The sequence below is a fragment of the Pygocentrus nattereri genome, chromosome 8, assembly GCF_015220715.1.
Source record: "Pygocentrus nattereri isolate fPygNat1 chromosome 8, fPygNat1.pri, whole genome shotgun sequence".
In the NCBI taxonomy this organism is placed as follows: Eukaryota; Metazoa; Chordata; class Actinopteri; order Characiformes; family Serrasalmidae; genus Pygocentrus; species Pygocentrus nattereri.
The window spans coordinates 8237501-8257851 of record NC_051218.1 but is presented as its reverse complement, the minus strand read 5'-3'; the positions used below and the strand labels follow the sequence as shown (position 1 = coordinate 8257851).

Sequence of the window (20351 nt, the reverse complement as noted above, 5' to 3'; positions counted from 1 at the left end):
TAAGAAATTAGGTGATATGTAATCTTCCCACTCCCGTGTGCCTGAGCTGTATGTAACGCCTTTTTGCACTTTCCCATTGGCTGACGCATAAAATGAGAGACATGTAATTCACACTTGAGATTGGCCAATGCAAGTTTTGATTGACAGTCCATCTCTGTTACATGATTGGCCGATGCAAGAGATGACTGACAGTGTCTCCACCTATTCGTTACGCCCACTGGTTCTCCGGGCAGCAGATACATATACTTGGTTTTATTCTGTTCTCATTCGTATTTCGCCAGATATTCTGCGAGGTAAATGAGGCGAGGCGAGGCTACTGAATGACAGCTGTTAAAATAGTGCTCGAGTCTGGAGTTTGGGGAATAGAGGGAAGAAGAGTGGGCTCAGGCAGGCGAAACTCTGTGATGCATACTGTAGCGCCACAGTGAAGAAGGAGATGCGGGAGATGCCACGATTCTGCAACAAGTGGTCTTCATGGACGCCAACAGAAAAGGAACATAACAGGCGGCAGACCAGCCACAACTCTTCTCTCTATGGTAGATGCAAAGACCTTTAGCCCCACTGCCCCCAACACAAAATCACACAATAAACACAAACACACAACTTTAAACCACGGAACAACAGCACCGCTCTGCAAACCACACTGCTAAAGCCCTTCTGTGAACTGGAGAATGTGGCCATCACTACAACACAGTCAACCTGAGCACTAATGGCCTTACAAAGCGCAAACACTCTTTTTTCTTTTTTGTACCTTTTAATTTCAATCACATAAAATGAGTGTGTTTTCATGATCTTAATAATCTAACAACTGCAGAAAATTAGATTGTGTTGGTAACTTGTCACAAAGTGACAATAAAATGCGAAGTCAGGGATCAGAAGACATGTGGGTTTAGTCTTTCTCAAAATTTAAAAATGGTCAAAATCAGTCTTGGTCTTTCTAGTGTTAAATGAAGTTTTAACCCCCCCAAACCCTGCCTGAGAGTGAGTGTGCAAAATGTATACACTGTGTTTTACGTAAAACATATACGTATACACAATTATTACGTAAGTGAGTATTTTGACCATATTATCATTTTTAGGCATATTTTCTAACTCCAAGCTGGATAAACTTGAATGCTTAATGGATTTAAGCATAGCAGGTGATGTGTATCTGTGTAATGAGGGAGGGTGTGGCCTAAGGAGGTCAACACCCTATATCAAGGTGTGCATAATTATTAGGCAGCTTTTTTCTTTAGGCAAAATGGGCCAAAAAAGAGATTTAACTGACTCTGAAAAGTCAAAAATTACCAAAAGTCTCTCAGAGGGATGCAGAACTCTCACAGAACTGATCACAGAACCATCAAACATTTTGTTGCAAATAGTCAACAGGGTCTCAAGAAACGTGCTGAGAAAAAAAAAAGACGTAAAATAACTGCCAAGGATTTGAGAAGAATCAAGCGTGAAGCTACCAGGAACCCATTATCTTCCAGTTCTGTCATATTCCAGAACTGCAACCTAGCTGGAGTATCAAGAAGTACAAGATGTTCAGCGCTCAGAGACAAGGCCAAGGTAAGGAAGGCAGAAACCCGACCACCACTGAACAAGACACATAAGCTGAAGTGTCTAGACTGGTCCAAGAAGAATCTGAAGACAGATTTTTCAAAGGTTTTATGGACTGATTAAATGAGAGTGACTCTTGGCGGACCAGACGGATGGGCCCGTTGCTGGATCAGTAACGGGACAGAGCTCCACTTCGAGTCAGACGCCAGCAAGGTGGAGGTGGGGTACTGGTATTGGCTGGTATTATTAAAGATGAGCTGGTTGGACCTTTTCGGGTTGAAGATGGGCTCAAAATCAACTCCCAAGCCTACTGCCAGTTTTTAGAAGACCAGTGGTCCAAGAAGAATCTGCATCTTTCAAAAAGACAATGATTTTTATGCAGGACAATGCTCCATCACATGCATCCAATTACTCCTCTGCATGGCTCGCCAGTAAAGGCATTAAAGATGAAAAACTTATGACATGGCCCCCTTCCTCACCTGACCTGAACCCAATTGAGAACTTGTGGGCAGTTCTTAAACGGGAGATTTACAGTGAAGGAAAACAGGACACCTCTCTGAACAGGGTCTGGGAGGCTGTGGTCGCTGCTGCACAAAAAGTTGATCGTCAACAGATCAAGAAACTGACAGATTCCATGAATGGAAGGCTTATCACTGTTAATGAAAAGAAGGGTGGCTATATTGGTCACTGATTTTTTTTTTATTTCTCAGAAATGTTTATTGGAAGGTTTTGAGTTATTTGTTTATAATTCTCACTTGAACAGATGAAAATAAAAAAGTGAGATGGGATAATGTTTTTCATTTAGCTGCATAATAATTCTGCACCATTATAGTTGCCCAATAATTGTGCACATATAGGTATTCTCCTAAGAAAGCCAAAACTTCACTTTATTTTTCATAAACATTCACGTTTGAGGTTTATTAACATTTTGGATTAACCGAGAGCACTGTAGTTGGTCATTAATAAAAATAATCCTCAAAAATAAGACTTGCCTAATAATTGTGCATAGTGTATAGCAAGTGATCAACCTACTGTGCCCTCATTCACTCTGAGGACTTCAGTGTGTGAAAGTGTGGGATGTCCCAACACACACACAATCACACCACTGACGCTATAAAGGATGGTTGCCATGACGACAGTGCACGCAGCACGACGCCAGTGTGGACTAGACAGTCTGTTCGTACAACAGAACAATGGCCTTAACACCTTTTTCACTAATCTGGTATTTGGAGACTCAATAGCTGAATGTGTGGGTTGGTGCTGGTCTGTGTTCACAGCTCTGAACACAGACCAGCACTTATATTAAACATTAAACTCAGATTTATCATTCAGCTCTCTATGAACGTGTTTCCTTCTCACTTTCACAGTAGAGCAAAGAATGAAGCACTAAATCTGAAAATCTCATTTTATTATTTTATACACACGCTAATTGCTTTATTAGCACACACCTACTCATTAAAGCAAGTATCTAATCAGCCAATCGCGTGGCTAAAGTCATACAGATAAAGGCAGCAGCTTCAGGTACTGCTCACATCACTCATTAGAACGAGGAAAAATGTGATCTCAGTGATTCTGATCATGGAGTGACTGTTGTTCAGATGGGCTGGTTTGAGTTTTCTGTAACTGCTGATCTGGATTTTCACACACAGCGTCTCTAGAGTTACAGTGAGCTGCAGCTCTGTGGATGGAAACGCCTTGTTGATGAGAGAGGTCAGTGTAGATTTGCAACAAACCAACAGAAACCAGACATGTGTGGATAAAACCAATAAGATTGGGTTTATTATCACAAGAAGTAAGCGTAGTCAAATAACAAGTGTGGGTCAGAACGAGACGGCGAAGCAGCACCATGATAGTGATCATCACACAAGGCGAACTAAACAATAGGGCAAAGCTGAAGACATAGTCAAAAGTCCAAGGCAACGGTACAAAGGGGATAAGCCAAAACAGAGAGTGAGAAAACAGGCAAAGGTCAATAAAAACATCAAACCCAATCAGAAATACCCGCTCAGTACATTCACAGGGAAGCTCTACCTTGCACTGACTAAGTCTAAAGCCCAGGTTTAAAATCTGGTAAAACATGACAAATATACACAGGTGACATTCCTTAGTAATCAGGGGACTGTGAGCGTTGATAGGTTGGCACATGATTGTCAGAAGTGATACCCGTTAGAACTGTGGGCAATGTAGTCATTCTCATAGTCCAAGTCAGAAGAAGGCTGAGAAGTCACCTGACTTCCCGAAGGAATGTGGGTAATGCAGTCCGTTTCTGCCTGAGAGTTCAGGTAAGGCGTGACAAGAATGACTAGAGCAGACAGACAGGCCCGTAGGCTCACCAAAACTGGACAGATGAAGATGAAAAAACAGAGCCTGATCTGCTGAATCTGGATTTCTGCTGAGGTTCACAGATGGTGGGGTCAGAAATTTGCACCATCAGAATGAATCAATGGATCCAGCCTTCCTTCTGTGAACAGTCCAGTTAATCATCGTTTGAAAACCACAGCCTGTTTGAGTGTTTCTGCTGACCATGTTCATACATTCATGGCCACAATTCACCATCTTCTAACAGCTACTTCCAGCATGATAAAGCACCACCTCACAAAGCAAAAGTCTCAGACTGGTTTCATGAACATTGAGCTCAGTGTTCTTCAGTGTTCTTTACAGTCACTGAATCCATTAGAACTCCTTTGGGATGTGGTAGAACAAGAGATTTACAGCATGAAAGTGCCGCTGAAAATCTGCAGGAACTACATGACCTGATCAACTCAACATGGACCAGAACCTCAAAGAGATGGTTGCAGCAATCCAGGCCACAAAGAATTGAGTCTTTTCTGAAGAAAAAAGGAGGAACTACCTGTATAGTTTTCCTAATAAATTGTGTAAAAAACACTATAATATATAAAACTCACTGCTCTGAGCAACTAAAACTGGACTGAAGGACAGGTAATGGTCAGAAAAGAACAGTGTGATGGTCAGTAGAAGACAGTGTGAAATCAAGGAAGGACAATGTGATATAAGTAAAGGACAGTGTGATGTCAGTAAAGGGCTGTGTGATGTCAGCAAAGGACAGAGTGAAATTAGTAAAGGACATAGTGAAATTAGTAAGGGACAGTGTGATGTCAGTAAAGAACTGTGTGATGTCAGCGAAGGACAGAGTGAAATCAGTAAAGGACAGTGTGATGTCAGTGAGAAACAGACTGAAATTAGTAAAGGACAGTGTGATGTCAGTGAAGGACAGTGTGATGTCACTAAAGGACAGTGTGATGTCAGTACAGTGTGATGTCAGTGAAGGACAGTGTGATGTCAGTGAAAGAGAATGTTATGTCAGTGAAAGAGAGTGTGATGTCAGTAAAGGACAGTGTGATGTCAGTGAAGAACCATGTGAAATTAGGAAAGGACAGTGTGATGGTGAGTAGAAGACATTGAGACATCAATGAAGGACAATGTGATATCAGTAAACGACAGTATGATGTCAGTAAAGAACAGTGCGATGGTCAGTGAAGGACAGTGTGATGTCAGTAAAGGGCAGTGTGATGTCAGTGAAGGACTGTGTGAAATTAGTAAAGGATAGTGTGATGTCAGTGAAGGACAGTGTGATGGTCAGTAAAGGACAGCGTGTTGTCAGTAAAGGACTGTGTGAAATTAGTAAAAGACAGTGTGATGTGAGCAAACGACAGCGTGGTATCAGCGAAGGACAGAGTGAAATCAGTAAAGGACTGTGTGATGTCAGTGAAAGACAGTGTGGTGTCAGTAAAGAACAGTGTGATGTCAGTAAAGGACAGACTGAAATTAGTAAAGGACAATGTGATGTCAGTGAAGAACAGTGTGATGTCAGTAAAGGACCATGTGAAGTAGAGGACAGTGTGATGGTCAACAGAAGACAGTGTGACATCAATGAAGGACAATGTGAAATCAGTAAAGGATACTGTGATGTCAGTAAAAGATAGTGTGATGGTCAGTAGAAGACAGTGTGAAATTAGTAAAGGACAGTTTGATGTCAGTAAAGAACTGTGTGATGCATATCACTGAATAATTTGATAATAATTATTAATAATAACTTTATTCATATAGCTCTTTTTATGCTGGTGGCAGCTCAAAGTGTCTTACAAACAGCTAAAAACATAGTTGTACAAGGAATAATTAGTATTAGTATTTAGAATCAGAAGAAATTAGATTAAATTAGAAGATAAAAAAATTCAGTTTTAATTAAATGCTGAGTTAAAGAGAGACGTTTGAGTTTGAGAAGGTGCTTCTTAAAAGTGAGCACTGAGCTTGACTAATAAAAACTGAATTGAGCTCCATAGTTTAGAGCTAGAATAACTCAAAGAGCCTCTCCACGTTTTCTATGTTTTACAGAGGGTAACTGTAGAAGGCCACTATCTACAGATCTTAGATTACGTGCTGGAACATAAACAGACAGATGCTCTGTGATGTAAGCAGGTGCTTTAATGTTGTTTTGAGCTTTAAAAACCAGTAGCAGAGCTTTAAACTCTATGGTCAATGATCCAGGCAACTGGTGCAGCTCTTTCAAAGCAGGACTGATCTGATCTCTCTGTGGTTTTTTTGTTAGGATGCTGCTGCTACATGATGACAGCGTGATGGTCAGTACATTCGGAACATTTAGTTTTATGTATTAAATTGTTTGTCATTCATTTCTACATGATCATTTTCCAGCCTCTGTTTATGCTTTTGTGCCTTTAAGACTGATATATGTAAATGAGCTCTGTTCTGACTGGCTTCCCTGCATTGTGCCTCTTTGTTTTGTATTTGTTTTCTTACACACACACACACACACACACACACACACACACGCACACACGCACACACACACACACACACACACACACACGCACACACACACACACACTCACTGCATTTCAGCAGCTGCTCCCAGTGTCATAATATCCTGAATCTGACAGAGTCCAGACACCAGAGTCCACTTCCTCTCTCTGTCTGTCTGTCTCTCTCTCTCTCTCTCTGTCTCTCTCTCCCTCTCTCTCTGTCTCTCTCTCTCTCTCTCTCTCTCTGGCGGCTGGCTGTGTTATTAATGTTATTAATGCATTATAAGGCTCCATTATTTATGGCTGTAGGAAGTTCGGGTGTTTTAAGCCAGAAAATATCAGCCTCAGAATTCCATCAACACGATAACGACCCAAACAGCGACTGCGTTCTGCTAAAAATAAGCTTTTATAACAAACTTCTGGAATTTGTTTATGCTCTGGCAGAAATGTTCAGGTTCTTGCTCAGGTTTGTTACTGTGATGTAAAACATTCCTTTCAAAAGGCTGGACAGGTCCAGCAGCCTGAAACAAGCATCAGGAGAAAATGTGAATTATGAAGTGAATCTGTTTAAACATAATGACGAGCTGACACACATAAACCATCCAGCTCTGCAGAGTCTGAATTTACACACTCATCAGGCACTGAAGTCTAATCTGAGAGCTGAATTCAGAATTTCTCTACTTCAGTCACGTACTGTCAGCTCAGGGAATCAAACCTTCCGGTCACAAGGCTGGTTCCCTAACATCCAGCCCACAGCTGCCCCTGTCAATTATACACAGCTGCACGCAACGCATATGATTACTCCACAGCCAAATCAGCTCGTATTTTTGACTTACAGTATTGTTCTCACTGTAAAGTCATCTGCAATGTGTGATTTACATAGTTGCAGCATTTTTATGATATTTGTGTATGTTTTAGCTGACATTGCTGTTCTTTTCTATATCTACATATTTAGCAAAATCAGCCGTTTGAAACCATGAAATTGAACTTGATGCATTACAGGAATTTTGATAGCTGATTTGACGAAACCTGCTTCATGAATGTGAGACGCTTCCAACTGTTGCATTTACAGCTCTTGAGTTTAATTTGAGTTGCAGGGCCTTTACATGATATTGCCAAAAGTATTCACTCACCCATCCAAATAATTGAATTCAGGTGATCCAACAATCACTTCCATGGCCACAGGTGTATAAAACCAAGCCCCTAGGCCTGCAGACTGCTTCTACAGACATTAGTGAAAGAATGGGTCGCTCTCAGGAGCTCAGTGAATTCCAGCATGGTACCGTGATCGGACGCCACCTGTGCAACAAGTCCAGTCATGACATTTCCTCACTACTATATATTCAATAGTCAACTGTCAGTGGTATTATAACAAAGTGGAAGAGATTTGGAACGACAGCAACTCAGTCAAGAAGTGGTCAGCCACGTAAAATGACAAAGCGGGGTCAGCAGATGCTGAGGTGCAGAGGACGCCAAATTTCTGCAGAGTCAATCGCTACAGACCTCCAAACTTCATGTGGCCTTCAGATTCGCTCAAGAACAGCGCTTCATGGAATGGGCTTCCATGGCCAAGCAGCTGCATCCAAGCCTTACATCACCAAGCGCAATGCAAAGCATCGAATGCAGTGGTGTAAAGCGCCACCATTGGACTTTAGAGCAGTGGAGACATGTACTCTGGAGTGACCAATTACGCTTCTCTGTCTGGCAATCCGATGGACGTGTCTGGGTTTGACGGTTGCCAGGAGACCAGTACTTGTCTGACTGCATTGTGCCAAGTGTAAAGTTTTGTGGAGGGGGGATCATGGTGTGGGGTTGTTTTTCAGGAGTTGGGCTTGGCCCCTTAGTTTCAGTGAAAGGACCTCTTAATGCTTTAGCACCAAGAGATTTTGGACAATTTCATGCGAAAATGACCTCCTGGAAGAACGGTAAAAAATTCCTATAAACACACTCCTAACCCCTGTGGAAAGCCTTCCCAGAAGAGTTGAAGCTATTATAGCTGCAAAGGGTGAGCCAACATCATATTAAACCTTATGGAATAAGAACGGGATGTCACCCAAGTTCATATGTGAAGACAGATGAGCGAATACTTCTGGAAATATAGTGTATATACCTGGATTATAACAAGTCATATTATATTATATTCCGTATGCAGGTTTGAGTCTGACATTATTCTTTTTGTTTGGACACCACAAAATGACAAAAACTTAAAAATGTAAACAATGTTTTTTATACCACAAAAGAAGCTGAATAACCTATTATCAAATCATAATAAAATATCTCCTCTTCTACAACACCATTTCCAAAAAAGTTGGGACACTGTGTAAAATGTAAATATACAAACAAAATGCAATGACGTGCAAATTATTTACACCATATATTTAGTTGAAAATAGTAAAAAGACAACATATCAAATGTTGAAACTGAGAAATGTTAGTGTTTACAGAAAAATATTTGCCCATTTTGTATTTGATGCCAAAATCACGTACCAAAAAAGTTGGGACAGGGAAACAAAAGGCTAGTAAAGTTGTTTAATGCTAAAAAGATCCTGGTGGTTGATTGACAGCAGCTCAGTAACATGACTGGGTATAAAGAGCATCTCAGAGAGGCAGAGTCTTTCAGAAGTAAAGATGAGGAGGGGTTTACCACTCTGTGAAAGACTGTACCATCGTCTACGGTACATTATATCATTAAAATATTTAGAGAATCTGGAGAAGTGATCTTTGGGCCCTCAGACGGCACTGCATTAAAAACAGACATGATTCTGTAGTGGAAATCACTGCATGGGCTCAGAAACACTTCTGAAAACCACAGTCTGTGAAAACAGTTCATCACTGCATCCACAAATGCAAGTTAAAACTCTAAAACACAAAGAAACCAAATATAAACAGGATCCAAAAACGCTGCCACCTTCTCTGGGCCTGAGCTCTTTTAAAATGGACTGAGGGGAAGTGGAAAAGTGTCCTGTGATCCGACGAATCAACATTTGAATTTCTCTTTGGAAATAATGGACACTGTGTCCTCCAGGCTAAAGACCACTCAGCTTGTTATCAGTGCACAGATCAAAAGCCAGTATTCATGATGGTTTAATTGGGCATTAGTGCACATGGTATGGGTGACGTGCTCATCTGTGAAGGTGCCATTAATGCTGAATGATATAAACATGTTTTAGCAACATATGCTGCCGTCCAGATGACGTCTTTTTCAGGGAAGGCCTTGATTATTTCAACAAGACAATGTAAAACCACATTCTGCATGTATTACAGCAGCATTGCTCCATATTAAAAGAGTCCGGGCACAAAACTGACTTGCCTGCAGTCCAGACTGGTCACCGCTGGTAACATTTGAAGGGTTATTAAATGAAAAATATCACAAATTAACCCCTGAAACTGATGATCATCTAAAATTCTGTATCAAACAAGAACAGAAAACATTTCACTTTCTAAACTACAGCAGCGTCTCCTCAGTTCCCAAACGCTTACAGAGTGCTGTTAAAGAAGAGGTGATGAAACACAGCGGTAAACAGACCCCCGTCCCAACTTTTTAGTTCTTGGCAGGGAATTCTAAATAGGCATATATTTTTCAAAAAAATCTGCACAGCGTTGCAAATGGGGTTGTACTTTCACACTCTACTGTAATCTGGACTGAAAGTTTTTAATCTGTCCACACAGCTAACATTATAATGAACTACAAGTCAGAAATAATTCACATAGAGTTACAGCATGATTTTATCATCAGTGACTGTATCAGTGACTCCTGTGGGCAGAGCGTATTTTATTACCCAATTCATTTATTAACTTTAAATACATAGTTAATTTATCGCTCATTTCTGTAGACAATAATGACCTGCGTTACTCCAGTATCATTATTAACTTATTTACTTGCAATCTAATTTCACAATATGGTTTATTATACAGAGTATGTCCTCTGGCCCAGCGGGCAGTGAGGCTGACCTGGGGATGTCGTCGTCCACTGTAACGCAGCCGTAGAGGAACACGAATACTCCCACTAAAGAGGCAGGAATCAGCATCTGAGTATAAACACCCAGCCATGCAAAGTACAGCCCAATCTTCTCTCCAAAATACTTCCTGTAGAAAAGCGAGAAGAGGTCAGCAACACCCCCAACAGGGACACTGTGTGCAGTAACAGTGTGTGCAGTGATGTTGTGTAGTGATGTTGTGGGCAGTGACAGTGTGTGCAGTGATGTTATGTAGTGATGTTGTGTGCAGTGACAGTGTGGGCAGTGACAGTGTGTGCAGTGATGTTGTGCAGTAATGGTGTGTGCAGTGAGTGCAGTGATGTTGTGTAGTGACAGTGTGTGCAGTGACGTTGTGTAGTGACAGTCTGTGCAGTGACAGTGCGTGCAGTGATGTTGTGTAGTGATGTTGTGTGCAGTGACGTTGTGTAGTGACAGTCTGTGCAGTGACAGTGTGTGCAGTGATGTGTAGTGATAGTGTTTGCAGTGACAGTGTGTGCAGTGATGTTGTGTAGTGACAGTGTGTGCAGTAAGTGTATGCAGTGATGTTGTGCAGTGACAGTGTGGGCAGTGACAGTGTGTGCAGTGAAGTTGTGTAGTGACAGTCTGTGCAGTGACAGTGTGTGCAGTGATGTTGTGTAGTGATGTTGTGTGCAGTGACAGTGTGGGCAGTGACAGTGTGTGCAGTGAAGTTGTGGAGTGACAGTCTGTGCAGTGACAGTGTATGCAGCAAGTGAACAGACTACAGTGAGGAACACCAGTGGAACGTTCTGAAACAAACTGTTCTCAGGACTAGATGGAGATGAACACACGAGTTCTGCAGGCTGTTAATAAAGTTAATGTTAGAGCCGCAGCGAATATTAAATAAGATAAATATTCAATAACAGAAAAAAACTGTTTTTATTAAATCTTGCGCTTCTATGCGTCAGTTTTATCAGTCAGACAGGAACCAGTTTTGTTTATGAAGCTTTGTTCATTAGCAGAAGCAGCTTATCTACAGAGAGAGAGGGATGATCTGCTGCACGTCTCACAGAAGCAGATTTATGGACTTTTTTCACATCTGTCTGAGGGTTGTTTCTTTTGAAAGCATCATGAAAGCTCATGACTGACTGAATTAGAGTTCTGATTTGAGGCGATAATGTTTATTCACTGGTTCAGTATAAATGCATTTCCTGCTGATCTGGATTGCTGGTGCTCTGCTCTCCACTGCACTGATCTCTGTTCATTCACAGCAGACAGAAGCTCATCATTATGGCGTTAAGACTAATACAGCTTCATACATAAGGAATGCAGGTCACAACGAAGGCTGCAGCCTCTGTTTCCTCAGCTCTCCTGCAGCACTCATCACTCAGACTGTCTCAGAAACCTGCTCAGGGTCGCCAGATTGGGCAGGAACTTGCTATGATAATAACTGTTCATAGGAATGTTTTAATATTCCAAGATAATTTTCAGTAAAGTACTCCTAAATGAAAACACTTGATTGCTTCCATATCATCTAACAAAAACAAAACTAACAAAAAATATTTAGTTTCAAAACATTTTGGAAGCAAAATATCAATTGATTCACTGCTGGTGTTCCACGTGTTGGTTCTGTGTTGTGTGTGTATGTGAACGTTGAAGGTGGATGAGCTGTGGTGCTGTGAGTGGTGTCCTCACCTGATCAGGCCGACGGGCTGGTATTTATAAAAGACGCTGTAACTGGCCCACTCCTCATACAGCAGCTGAAACAGAGTCAGATACGTTACTGCCATTTCACTCCCTTAAGGCTCAATAATGTCACGTGATTTTTTTTTGTGTCCAAGTCCATTATTGTCTTAAAATAAATCAGGAAATATACACCATTCCTCACATGTCCTTTACATAAAAACATTTTGTAATGCATGAGAATTAAATTAATTTTAGACAAAATCTAAAAATGTAAGTGCAATCATCCAACTAAATATGCAAAACCATGAAAAAAAGGTAATTTAGTAATATAAATATTTTGTTATATATAAACTCTTAGTTCGGCATGATTTAACATTTAAAACCTTTAAACTCATAAGTAATAAAAATAGGGCAGTTTTAAAAGCATTCAACTCATCAAACTGTGTTTAAGACAGAGCAGGCAGGGCACTGCACCGTGATGAAGAATCCAAGTGACCTTCATGATGCAATACAAGGTCAGAAGCTCTTTCCAAAATACTGTAAAAACGGTTATTTGTGAGTCAAGGTCAGGCAGGTCCAGGAGGTGCGACTCCAAAAAAAAACACCAATTTTGTTTATTTACTTGAGAACAATATAAAAGTGTTTACAGGCGTCTAATTACTCAGACTATCAACACACGTTTCCATTAAAAAAGTTAAATAATTTGTGTGGTTGTACTGCCGACATCTGGGTGGTAAAATTAATGATCCTGTTTTAAAACGAATTCACACTGCTATGAAAGTTACAATACAAATATCACCATGTTTAACAGATTCTTGCAGATACACAAATGCACAAAAAACCTTTTACAGAATTTAATTTTAGAATTTCTAAAATGATCAATTTAAAGGGGTTACTTGTCAGAGTCACAAATTTCAAATATTGTGTCTACAACAAAAAACAACTGAGCTGGTACACGGACACTGCAGCGGTCAGCCGTAAAAGTCTGCAGTGTATTTACTCCACACTGCCCCCACAGTGACTCATCTGGCCCAACACTGACCCCACATTAAGCCCATAGTGACCCCACAGTGACCCTGTAATGACCCCACTCTGAACCCACACGGACCACACTAACCCCACACTAACCACACTAACCCCACACTGAACCCACACTGCACCCACAGTAATCCCACACTGACCCCATTCTGAGCCCACACTGACCCCACTGACCCCATACTGAGCCTACACTAATCCCACACTGACCCCTTTCTGAGCCCATACTAACCCTCCAGTTAGCCCACACTGAGCCTACAGTAAACTGACCACTTATAAACCCACACTAAGCCTGTAGTGACCCCACCCTGAGCCCACAGTAATCCCACAATGAGCCCACAGTAATCCCACACTGACCTCTTTAATGAGTCCACAGTAACCCCACACACAGCCCACACTGACCCCACACTAAGCCTATGGTTACCCCACATTGAGCCCACTGTAATCCCATATTGGGCTAACACTGAGCCCACAGTGACCACACAGTGACCCCCAGTGAATCCAAAGTAACCCAACAATGACCATACACTGAGCACCAGACAGCAGAGTAAAATTGGTAGAGACCCCACACTAAGCCTGTAGTGACCCCACCCTTAGCTCACAGTAATCCCATGATGAGCCCACATTAATCCCACACTGACCTCTTTAAAGACCCCACAGTAATCCCACACACAGCCTACACTGACCCCACACTAAACCCATGGTGACCCCACACTAAGCCTTAGTGACCCCACACTGAGCCCACTGTAATCCCACACTGGTCCCTCACTGAGCCCACACTGAGCCCATAGAGACCCCACCCTTAGCCCACACTGACCGCACACAGTAATCCCACACTGAGCGCACAGTAATCACACACTGACCTCTCTACTGAGCCCACACTGACGTCACACAGTCCACAGTGTCTCCACAGTGGGCCCACACTAAGCCTACAGTTTGCCCACAGTGACCCCATAGTGACCCCACACTAAGTGCCCAGTAATCCTACACTGAACCCACACTAAGCCCACAGTAATCCAACAGCGACCCCACACTGACACCACAGTGACCCCCAGTGAACCCAAAGTGACCCAACAATGACCATACACTGACCACCAGACAGCAGAGTAAAATTGGTAGAGATACATTAATGCACATTCTCGATCTTCCCGGCTTCCTTCCTGTTCATTTCATTAGAACCTTCAGCACTCGGCTGATTATACACAGAGCAGAACATAGAACACACAGCAGACCACAGCAGAACATACAGCAGACCACACAGCAGACCACACAGCAGAACACACAGCAGAACACACAGCAGACCACAACAGAACACAGCACAACACATAGCAGAATACAGCAGAACACGCAGAACACCCAGCAGAACACAGAGGAACACACAGCAGAGCACATAGCAGAACACACAGCAGAACACCCAGCAGAACACACAGCAGACCACAGAACAGAACACAGCAGAACACACAGCAGAACACACAGCAGACCACAACAGAACACAGCAGACCACACAGCAGAACACACAGCAGAACACACAGCAGACCACAACAGAACACAGCGGAACACACAGCAGAACACACAGCAGACCACACAGCAGAACACACAGCAGACCACAACAGAACACAGCACAACACACAGCAGAATACAGCAGAACACGCAGAACACCCAGCAGAACACAGAGGAACACACAGCAGAACACACAGGAACACACAGCAGAACACACAACAGAACACATAGCAGAACACACAGCAGAACACAAAGCAGAACACACAGCAGACCACACAGCAGAACACATTGCAGAACACACAGCAGAACACAAAGCAGAACACACAGCAGACCACAGAACAGAACACAGCAGAACACACAGCAGACCACAGCAGAACACATAGCAGAACACACAGCAGAACACAAAGCAGAACACACAGCAGACCACAGAGCAGAACACAGCAGAACACACAGCAGAACACACAGCAGACCACAACAGAACACAGCGGAACACACAGCAGACCACAGAGCAGACCACAGCAGAACACACAGCAGAACACAGAGCAGAACACACAGCAGACCACAGCAGAACACACAGCAGAACACACAGCAGACCACAGCAGAACACACAGCAGAACACACAGCAGACCACAGCAGAACACACAGCAGAACATACAGCAGACCACACAGCAGACCACACAGCAGAACACACAGCAGAACACACAGCAGACCACAACAGAACACAGCACAACACATAGCAGAATACAGCAGAACACGCAGAACACCCAGCAGAACACAGAGGAACACACAGCAGAGCACATAGCAGAACACACAGCAGAACACCCAGCAGAACACACAGCAGACCACAGAACAGAACACAGCAGAACACACAGCAGAACACACAGCAGACCACAACAGAACACAGCAGACCACACAGCAGAACACACAGCAGAACACACAGCAGACCACAACAGAACACAGCGGAACACACAGCAGAACACACAGCAGACCACACAGCAGAACACACAGCAGACCACAACAGAACACAGCACAACACACAGCAGAATACAGCAGAACACGCAGAACACCCAGCAGAACACAGAGGAACACACAGCAGAACACACAGGAACACACAGCAGAACACACAACAGAACACATAGCAGAACACACAGCAGAACACAAAGCAGAACACACAGCAGACCACACAGCAGAACACATTGCAGAACACACAGCAGAACACAAAGCAGAACACACAGCAGACCACAGAACAGAACACAGCAGAACACACAGCAGACCACAGCAGAACACATAGCAGAACACACAGCAGAACACAAAGCAGAACACACAGCAGACCACAGAGCAGAACACAGCAGAACACACAGCAGAACACACAGCAGACCACAACAGAACACAGCGGAACACACAGCAGACCACAGAGCAGACCACAGCAGAACACACAGCAGAACACACAGCAGAACACACAGCAGACCACAGCAGAACACACAGCAGAACACACAGCAGACCACAGCAGAACACACAGCAGAACACACAGCAGACCACACAGCAGACCACAGCAGAACACATAGCAGAACACACAGCAGAACACACAGCAGACCACACAGCAGACCACAGCAGAACACATAGCAAAACACACAGCAAAACACACAGCAGAACACAGAGCAGACCATACAGCAAAACACAGCAGAACACACAGCAGACCATAGCAGAACACACAGCAGACCACAGCAGAACACACAGCAGACCACAGCAGAACACAGAGCAGAACACAGAGCAGACCACAGCAGAACACACAGCAGACCACAGCAGAACACAGAGCAGGCCACAGCAGAACACACAGCAGACCATAGCAGAACACATAGCAGAACACACAGCAGAACACAGAGCAGACCACAGCAGAACACACAGCAGACCACAGCAGAACACAGAGCAGGCCACAGCAGAACACACAGCAGACCACAGCAGAACACAGAGCAGGCCACAGCAGAACACACAGCAGACCATAGCAGAACACATAGCAGAACACACAGCAGAACACAGAGCAGACCACAGCAGAACACACAGCAGACCACAGCAGAACACACAGCAGACCACAGCAGAACACACAGCAGACCACAGCAGAACATACAACAGAACACAGCAGAACACACAGCAGACCACAGAACACAAAAAACAGCTAGTGAAACACAATGAGGTGTTACTGCTGATGATAGATGGATGAAGTGAGTGTGTTTGTGTGTTGACAGACACTAGTGCTATTGGGTGAATGGGTGGGGCTAAACTGCTATTGGGTGAATGGGTGGGGCTAAACTGCTGTAGGATGAATGGGTGGGGCTAAACTGCTGTAGGGTGAATGGATGGGGCTAAACCGCTGGAGGCTGAATGGGTGGGGCAAAACTGCTATAGGCTGAATGGGTGGGGCTAAACCGCTGTAGGCTGAATGGGTGGGGCAAAACTGCTATAGGCTGAATGGTGGGGCTAAATTGCTGTAGGCTGAATGGTGGGGCTAAATTGCTATAGCTGAATGGTGGGGCTAAATTGCTGTAGGCTGAATGGGTGGGGCAAATGCACATTATAAAATATATATAAAGTATAAAATAATCTCTAATACAAACTGGTTGTAAGACCTAAACTGTATGAATTAGATCTTTTTGGCTGAAGTCTCACTGTAAGTTCTCCTCACAGCATTCACTTCTGTTACTGACTGTGGAGAAAATTGCAGGTCTAATAGCAGAGACTGTAAATAGACAGTTAATTTGAGTTTGTCTAGAAGGGATGAGCAACACACACACACACACATACTCCTGCCCTGCAGTGTGACAGCTTGTCTGGTCATTTTAAACTCATCAGTCTGGACATGATGTCTGTATCTGTACTGAAGTTTTTCCATTATTGGTGACTTTTTACTTTCATTCCACTACATTTCAAAGTCTAATATCTGACTTTTTACTCCACTACATTTTGAGAAATCTGTCGTTCCTTTTGGTTTCTGTGTGTATTAAAACATAACATGTCAAAACGAAAGAAGCGCAAAGCCAGAGCACCAATCAGGGCACAGCGGTCACTTTGTTTAGAGCTGGTTTTGACCTGTTGGTCATACCGACCCAGTGCAGCACACAGTTCAAAATTTTGGGAGAGTCTGTTCAACATAAACGATGAACTGACCTAACTTTGTGTAAATAGAGCCCAACATAGAAATATGTCCACATATGCAGTCGAGACTGACGCGGCTTTTTTCTGAATTTCTACAAACACCATTTCATTTTATAGTAAATCAGTTTGGGCTGGTTTATGTTTATGAACAGGGACCTACAGATCAATATAGTAAAGGAAACTCATTTGTGATCCTGAGTTTAAAGCCAGTTTTTATTAAACTTAAGCTTGGAACTAAGTTGTAAATAAATCTTAAACTGAAACTTTGCTTGTGTATAAAAAGTGATTTGATAACAGGACATTACAGCCATAGTTAGTGGTGGACAGTAACTTTTAGTACTTTTACTTTTGATACTTAAGTACATTTGAAGGCAAATCCTTTAGTACATTTACTCAAGTGGAGGTCTAAAGGGAGGAACTTCTACTTTTACTGAAGTAATATTGTACCTTGAGTATCTCTAATTTAACTCAAGCACATGGTTTGTGTACTTTGTCCACCACTGGTGCAGACTGACCCTCACTCAGGATTAAACACCACTGGCAAACACAGTGATGGATTAATTAGTTAATGGATTAACACATTAATGAAATTAGGTATGTCAAACAGTTAAAATATTTGTGAGTATACATATTTCTGAAATGTTATTAAAAAAAATTTTTTATAAAGCAGTGCACTGTACAGTGTCATAGCTGTGAGTGACACAACAACCTTCATCAGAATGGGTTTATTCCCTTCAGTAACTCAGTGATAGCATTTAAATCCTGTGAACACAGAACGTGAACATGAAAACCGTTTGATCTGTGAACGTCGAGAGAACACAGCTTCCACTTTTCAGCACCGACATCCAGACAGAGCAGCAGTGTCTGCAACCAATGAGTGGGTTCACTTCAGTGATAAAATTACCCCTTTATTAAGAGAACCATCAACGGAACCTGCCATCAGAAAGCTTCAGGCTGGAACTATGAATAGTTCAAAAGGTCAAACTATTTTTAAAAATGTAGTGTTATTAATTATTTATTGTGTTGACTCGTTATTCACACATTAACTGTGGCATCATAAAAACAAACTAAAGTCACTCACCTTCCTGTCATTCGGCTCCACGTTCTCTCCGTCTATATCACCCTGCCAGGATGAGAAGTTATTCAGTGGGTCTCACACATCACCTTTATGGAGCGCATTATGGAGTGTTATATGGAATGTAATACGGAGCGCATTATGAAGGGTGATATGGAGTGTGATATGGAGCGCATTATGTGGTGTGATATGGAGCTCACTATGGAGTGTGACATGGAGTGCATTATGAAGTGTGATATGGCATGTGACATGGAAAATATTATGGAGTGCGATATGGGACGCATTATGGAGAGTGATATGGAGCGCATTATGGAGTGTGGTACAGAGTGTGATGTGGAGTGTGATATGGAGCGCATTATGGAGTGTGATACGGAGTGTGATATAGAGCGCATTATGAAGTGTGATATGGAGCGCATTATGGAGTGTGGTACAGAATGTGATGTGGAGTGTGATATGGAGCGCATTATGGAGTGTGATACGGAGTGTGATATAGAGCGCATTATCGAGTGTGATATGGAGCGCATTATGGAGTGTGATACAGAGTGTGATATAGAGCGCATTATGGAGTGTGATATGGAACGTATTATGGAGTGTGATATGGAGCACATTATGGAGTGTGATATGGAGCGCATTATGGTGTGTGGTACAGAGTGTGATATAGAGCGCATTATGGAGTGTGATATGGAACGTATTATGGAGTGTGATATGGAGCACATTATGGAGTGTGATAGGGAGTGTGATATGGAGTGTGATATGGAACGCATTATGGAGTGTGATATGGAGCGCATTATAGAGTGTGACATGGAGCACATTATAGAGTGTGATATGGAGCGCATTATAGAGTGTGATATGGAGCACATTATAGAGTGTGACATGGAGCACATTATGGAGTGTGATAAGGAGTGTGATATGGAGCATGATATGGAGCACATTATGGAGTGTGATATGGAGTGTGATATGGAGCATGATATGGAGCACATTATGGAGTGTGATAAGGAGTGTGATATGGAGTGTGATATGGAACGCATTATGGAGTGTGATATGGAGCACATTATAGAGTGTGATATGGAGCGCATTATAGAGTATGATATGGAGCACATTATGGAGTGTGATAAGGAGTGTGAAATGGAGTGTGATATGGAACGCATTATGGAGTGTGATATGGAACGTATTATGGAGTGTGATATGGAGTGTGATATGGAGCATGATATGGAGCACATTATGGAGTGTGATAAGGAGTGTGATATGGAGCGCATTATAGAGTGTGATATGGAGCACATTATAGAGTGTGATATGGAGCACATTATAGAGTATGATATGGAGCGCATTATAGAGTGTGATATGGAGCACATTATAGAGTGTGATATGGAGCGCATTATAGAGTGTGATATGGAGCACATTATAGAGTATGATATGGAGCACATTATGGAGTGTGATAAGGAGTGTGATATAGAGTGTGATATGGAGCGCATTATGGAGTGTGATATGGAGTGTGAAATGGAGTGTGATATGGAACGCATTATGGAGTGTGATATGGAACGTATTATGGAGTGTGATATGGAGTGTGATATGGAGCATGATATGGAGCACATTATGGAGTGTGATAAGGAGTGTGATATGGAGTGTGATATGGAACGCATTATGGAGTGTGATA

General features: G+C 42.6%; 1 protein-coding gene across 10 annotated transcripts in view; it reads right to left on the bottom strand.

The window, feature by feature from the left end:
* Positions 1-20351, bottom strand: part of LOC108412580 (anoctamin-1) — a 93055-nt gene that overhangs the window by 35353 nt on the left and 37351 nt on the right. For all 10 annotated transcript variants that reach the window (XM_037540673.1, XM_037540674.1, XM_037540677.1 and 7 more), the window contains 3 exons: positions 18704-18745; positions 11947-12011; positions 10268-10402 (listed from right to left, as the gene is read on the bottom strand). In XM_037540673.1, coding sequence (XP_037396570.1) covers positions 10268-10402; positions 11947-12011; positions 18704-18745 — 242 coding nt within the window. The remainder of the gene's footprint in view (positions 1-10267; positions 10403-11946; positions 12012-18703; positions 18746-20351) is intronic.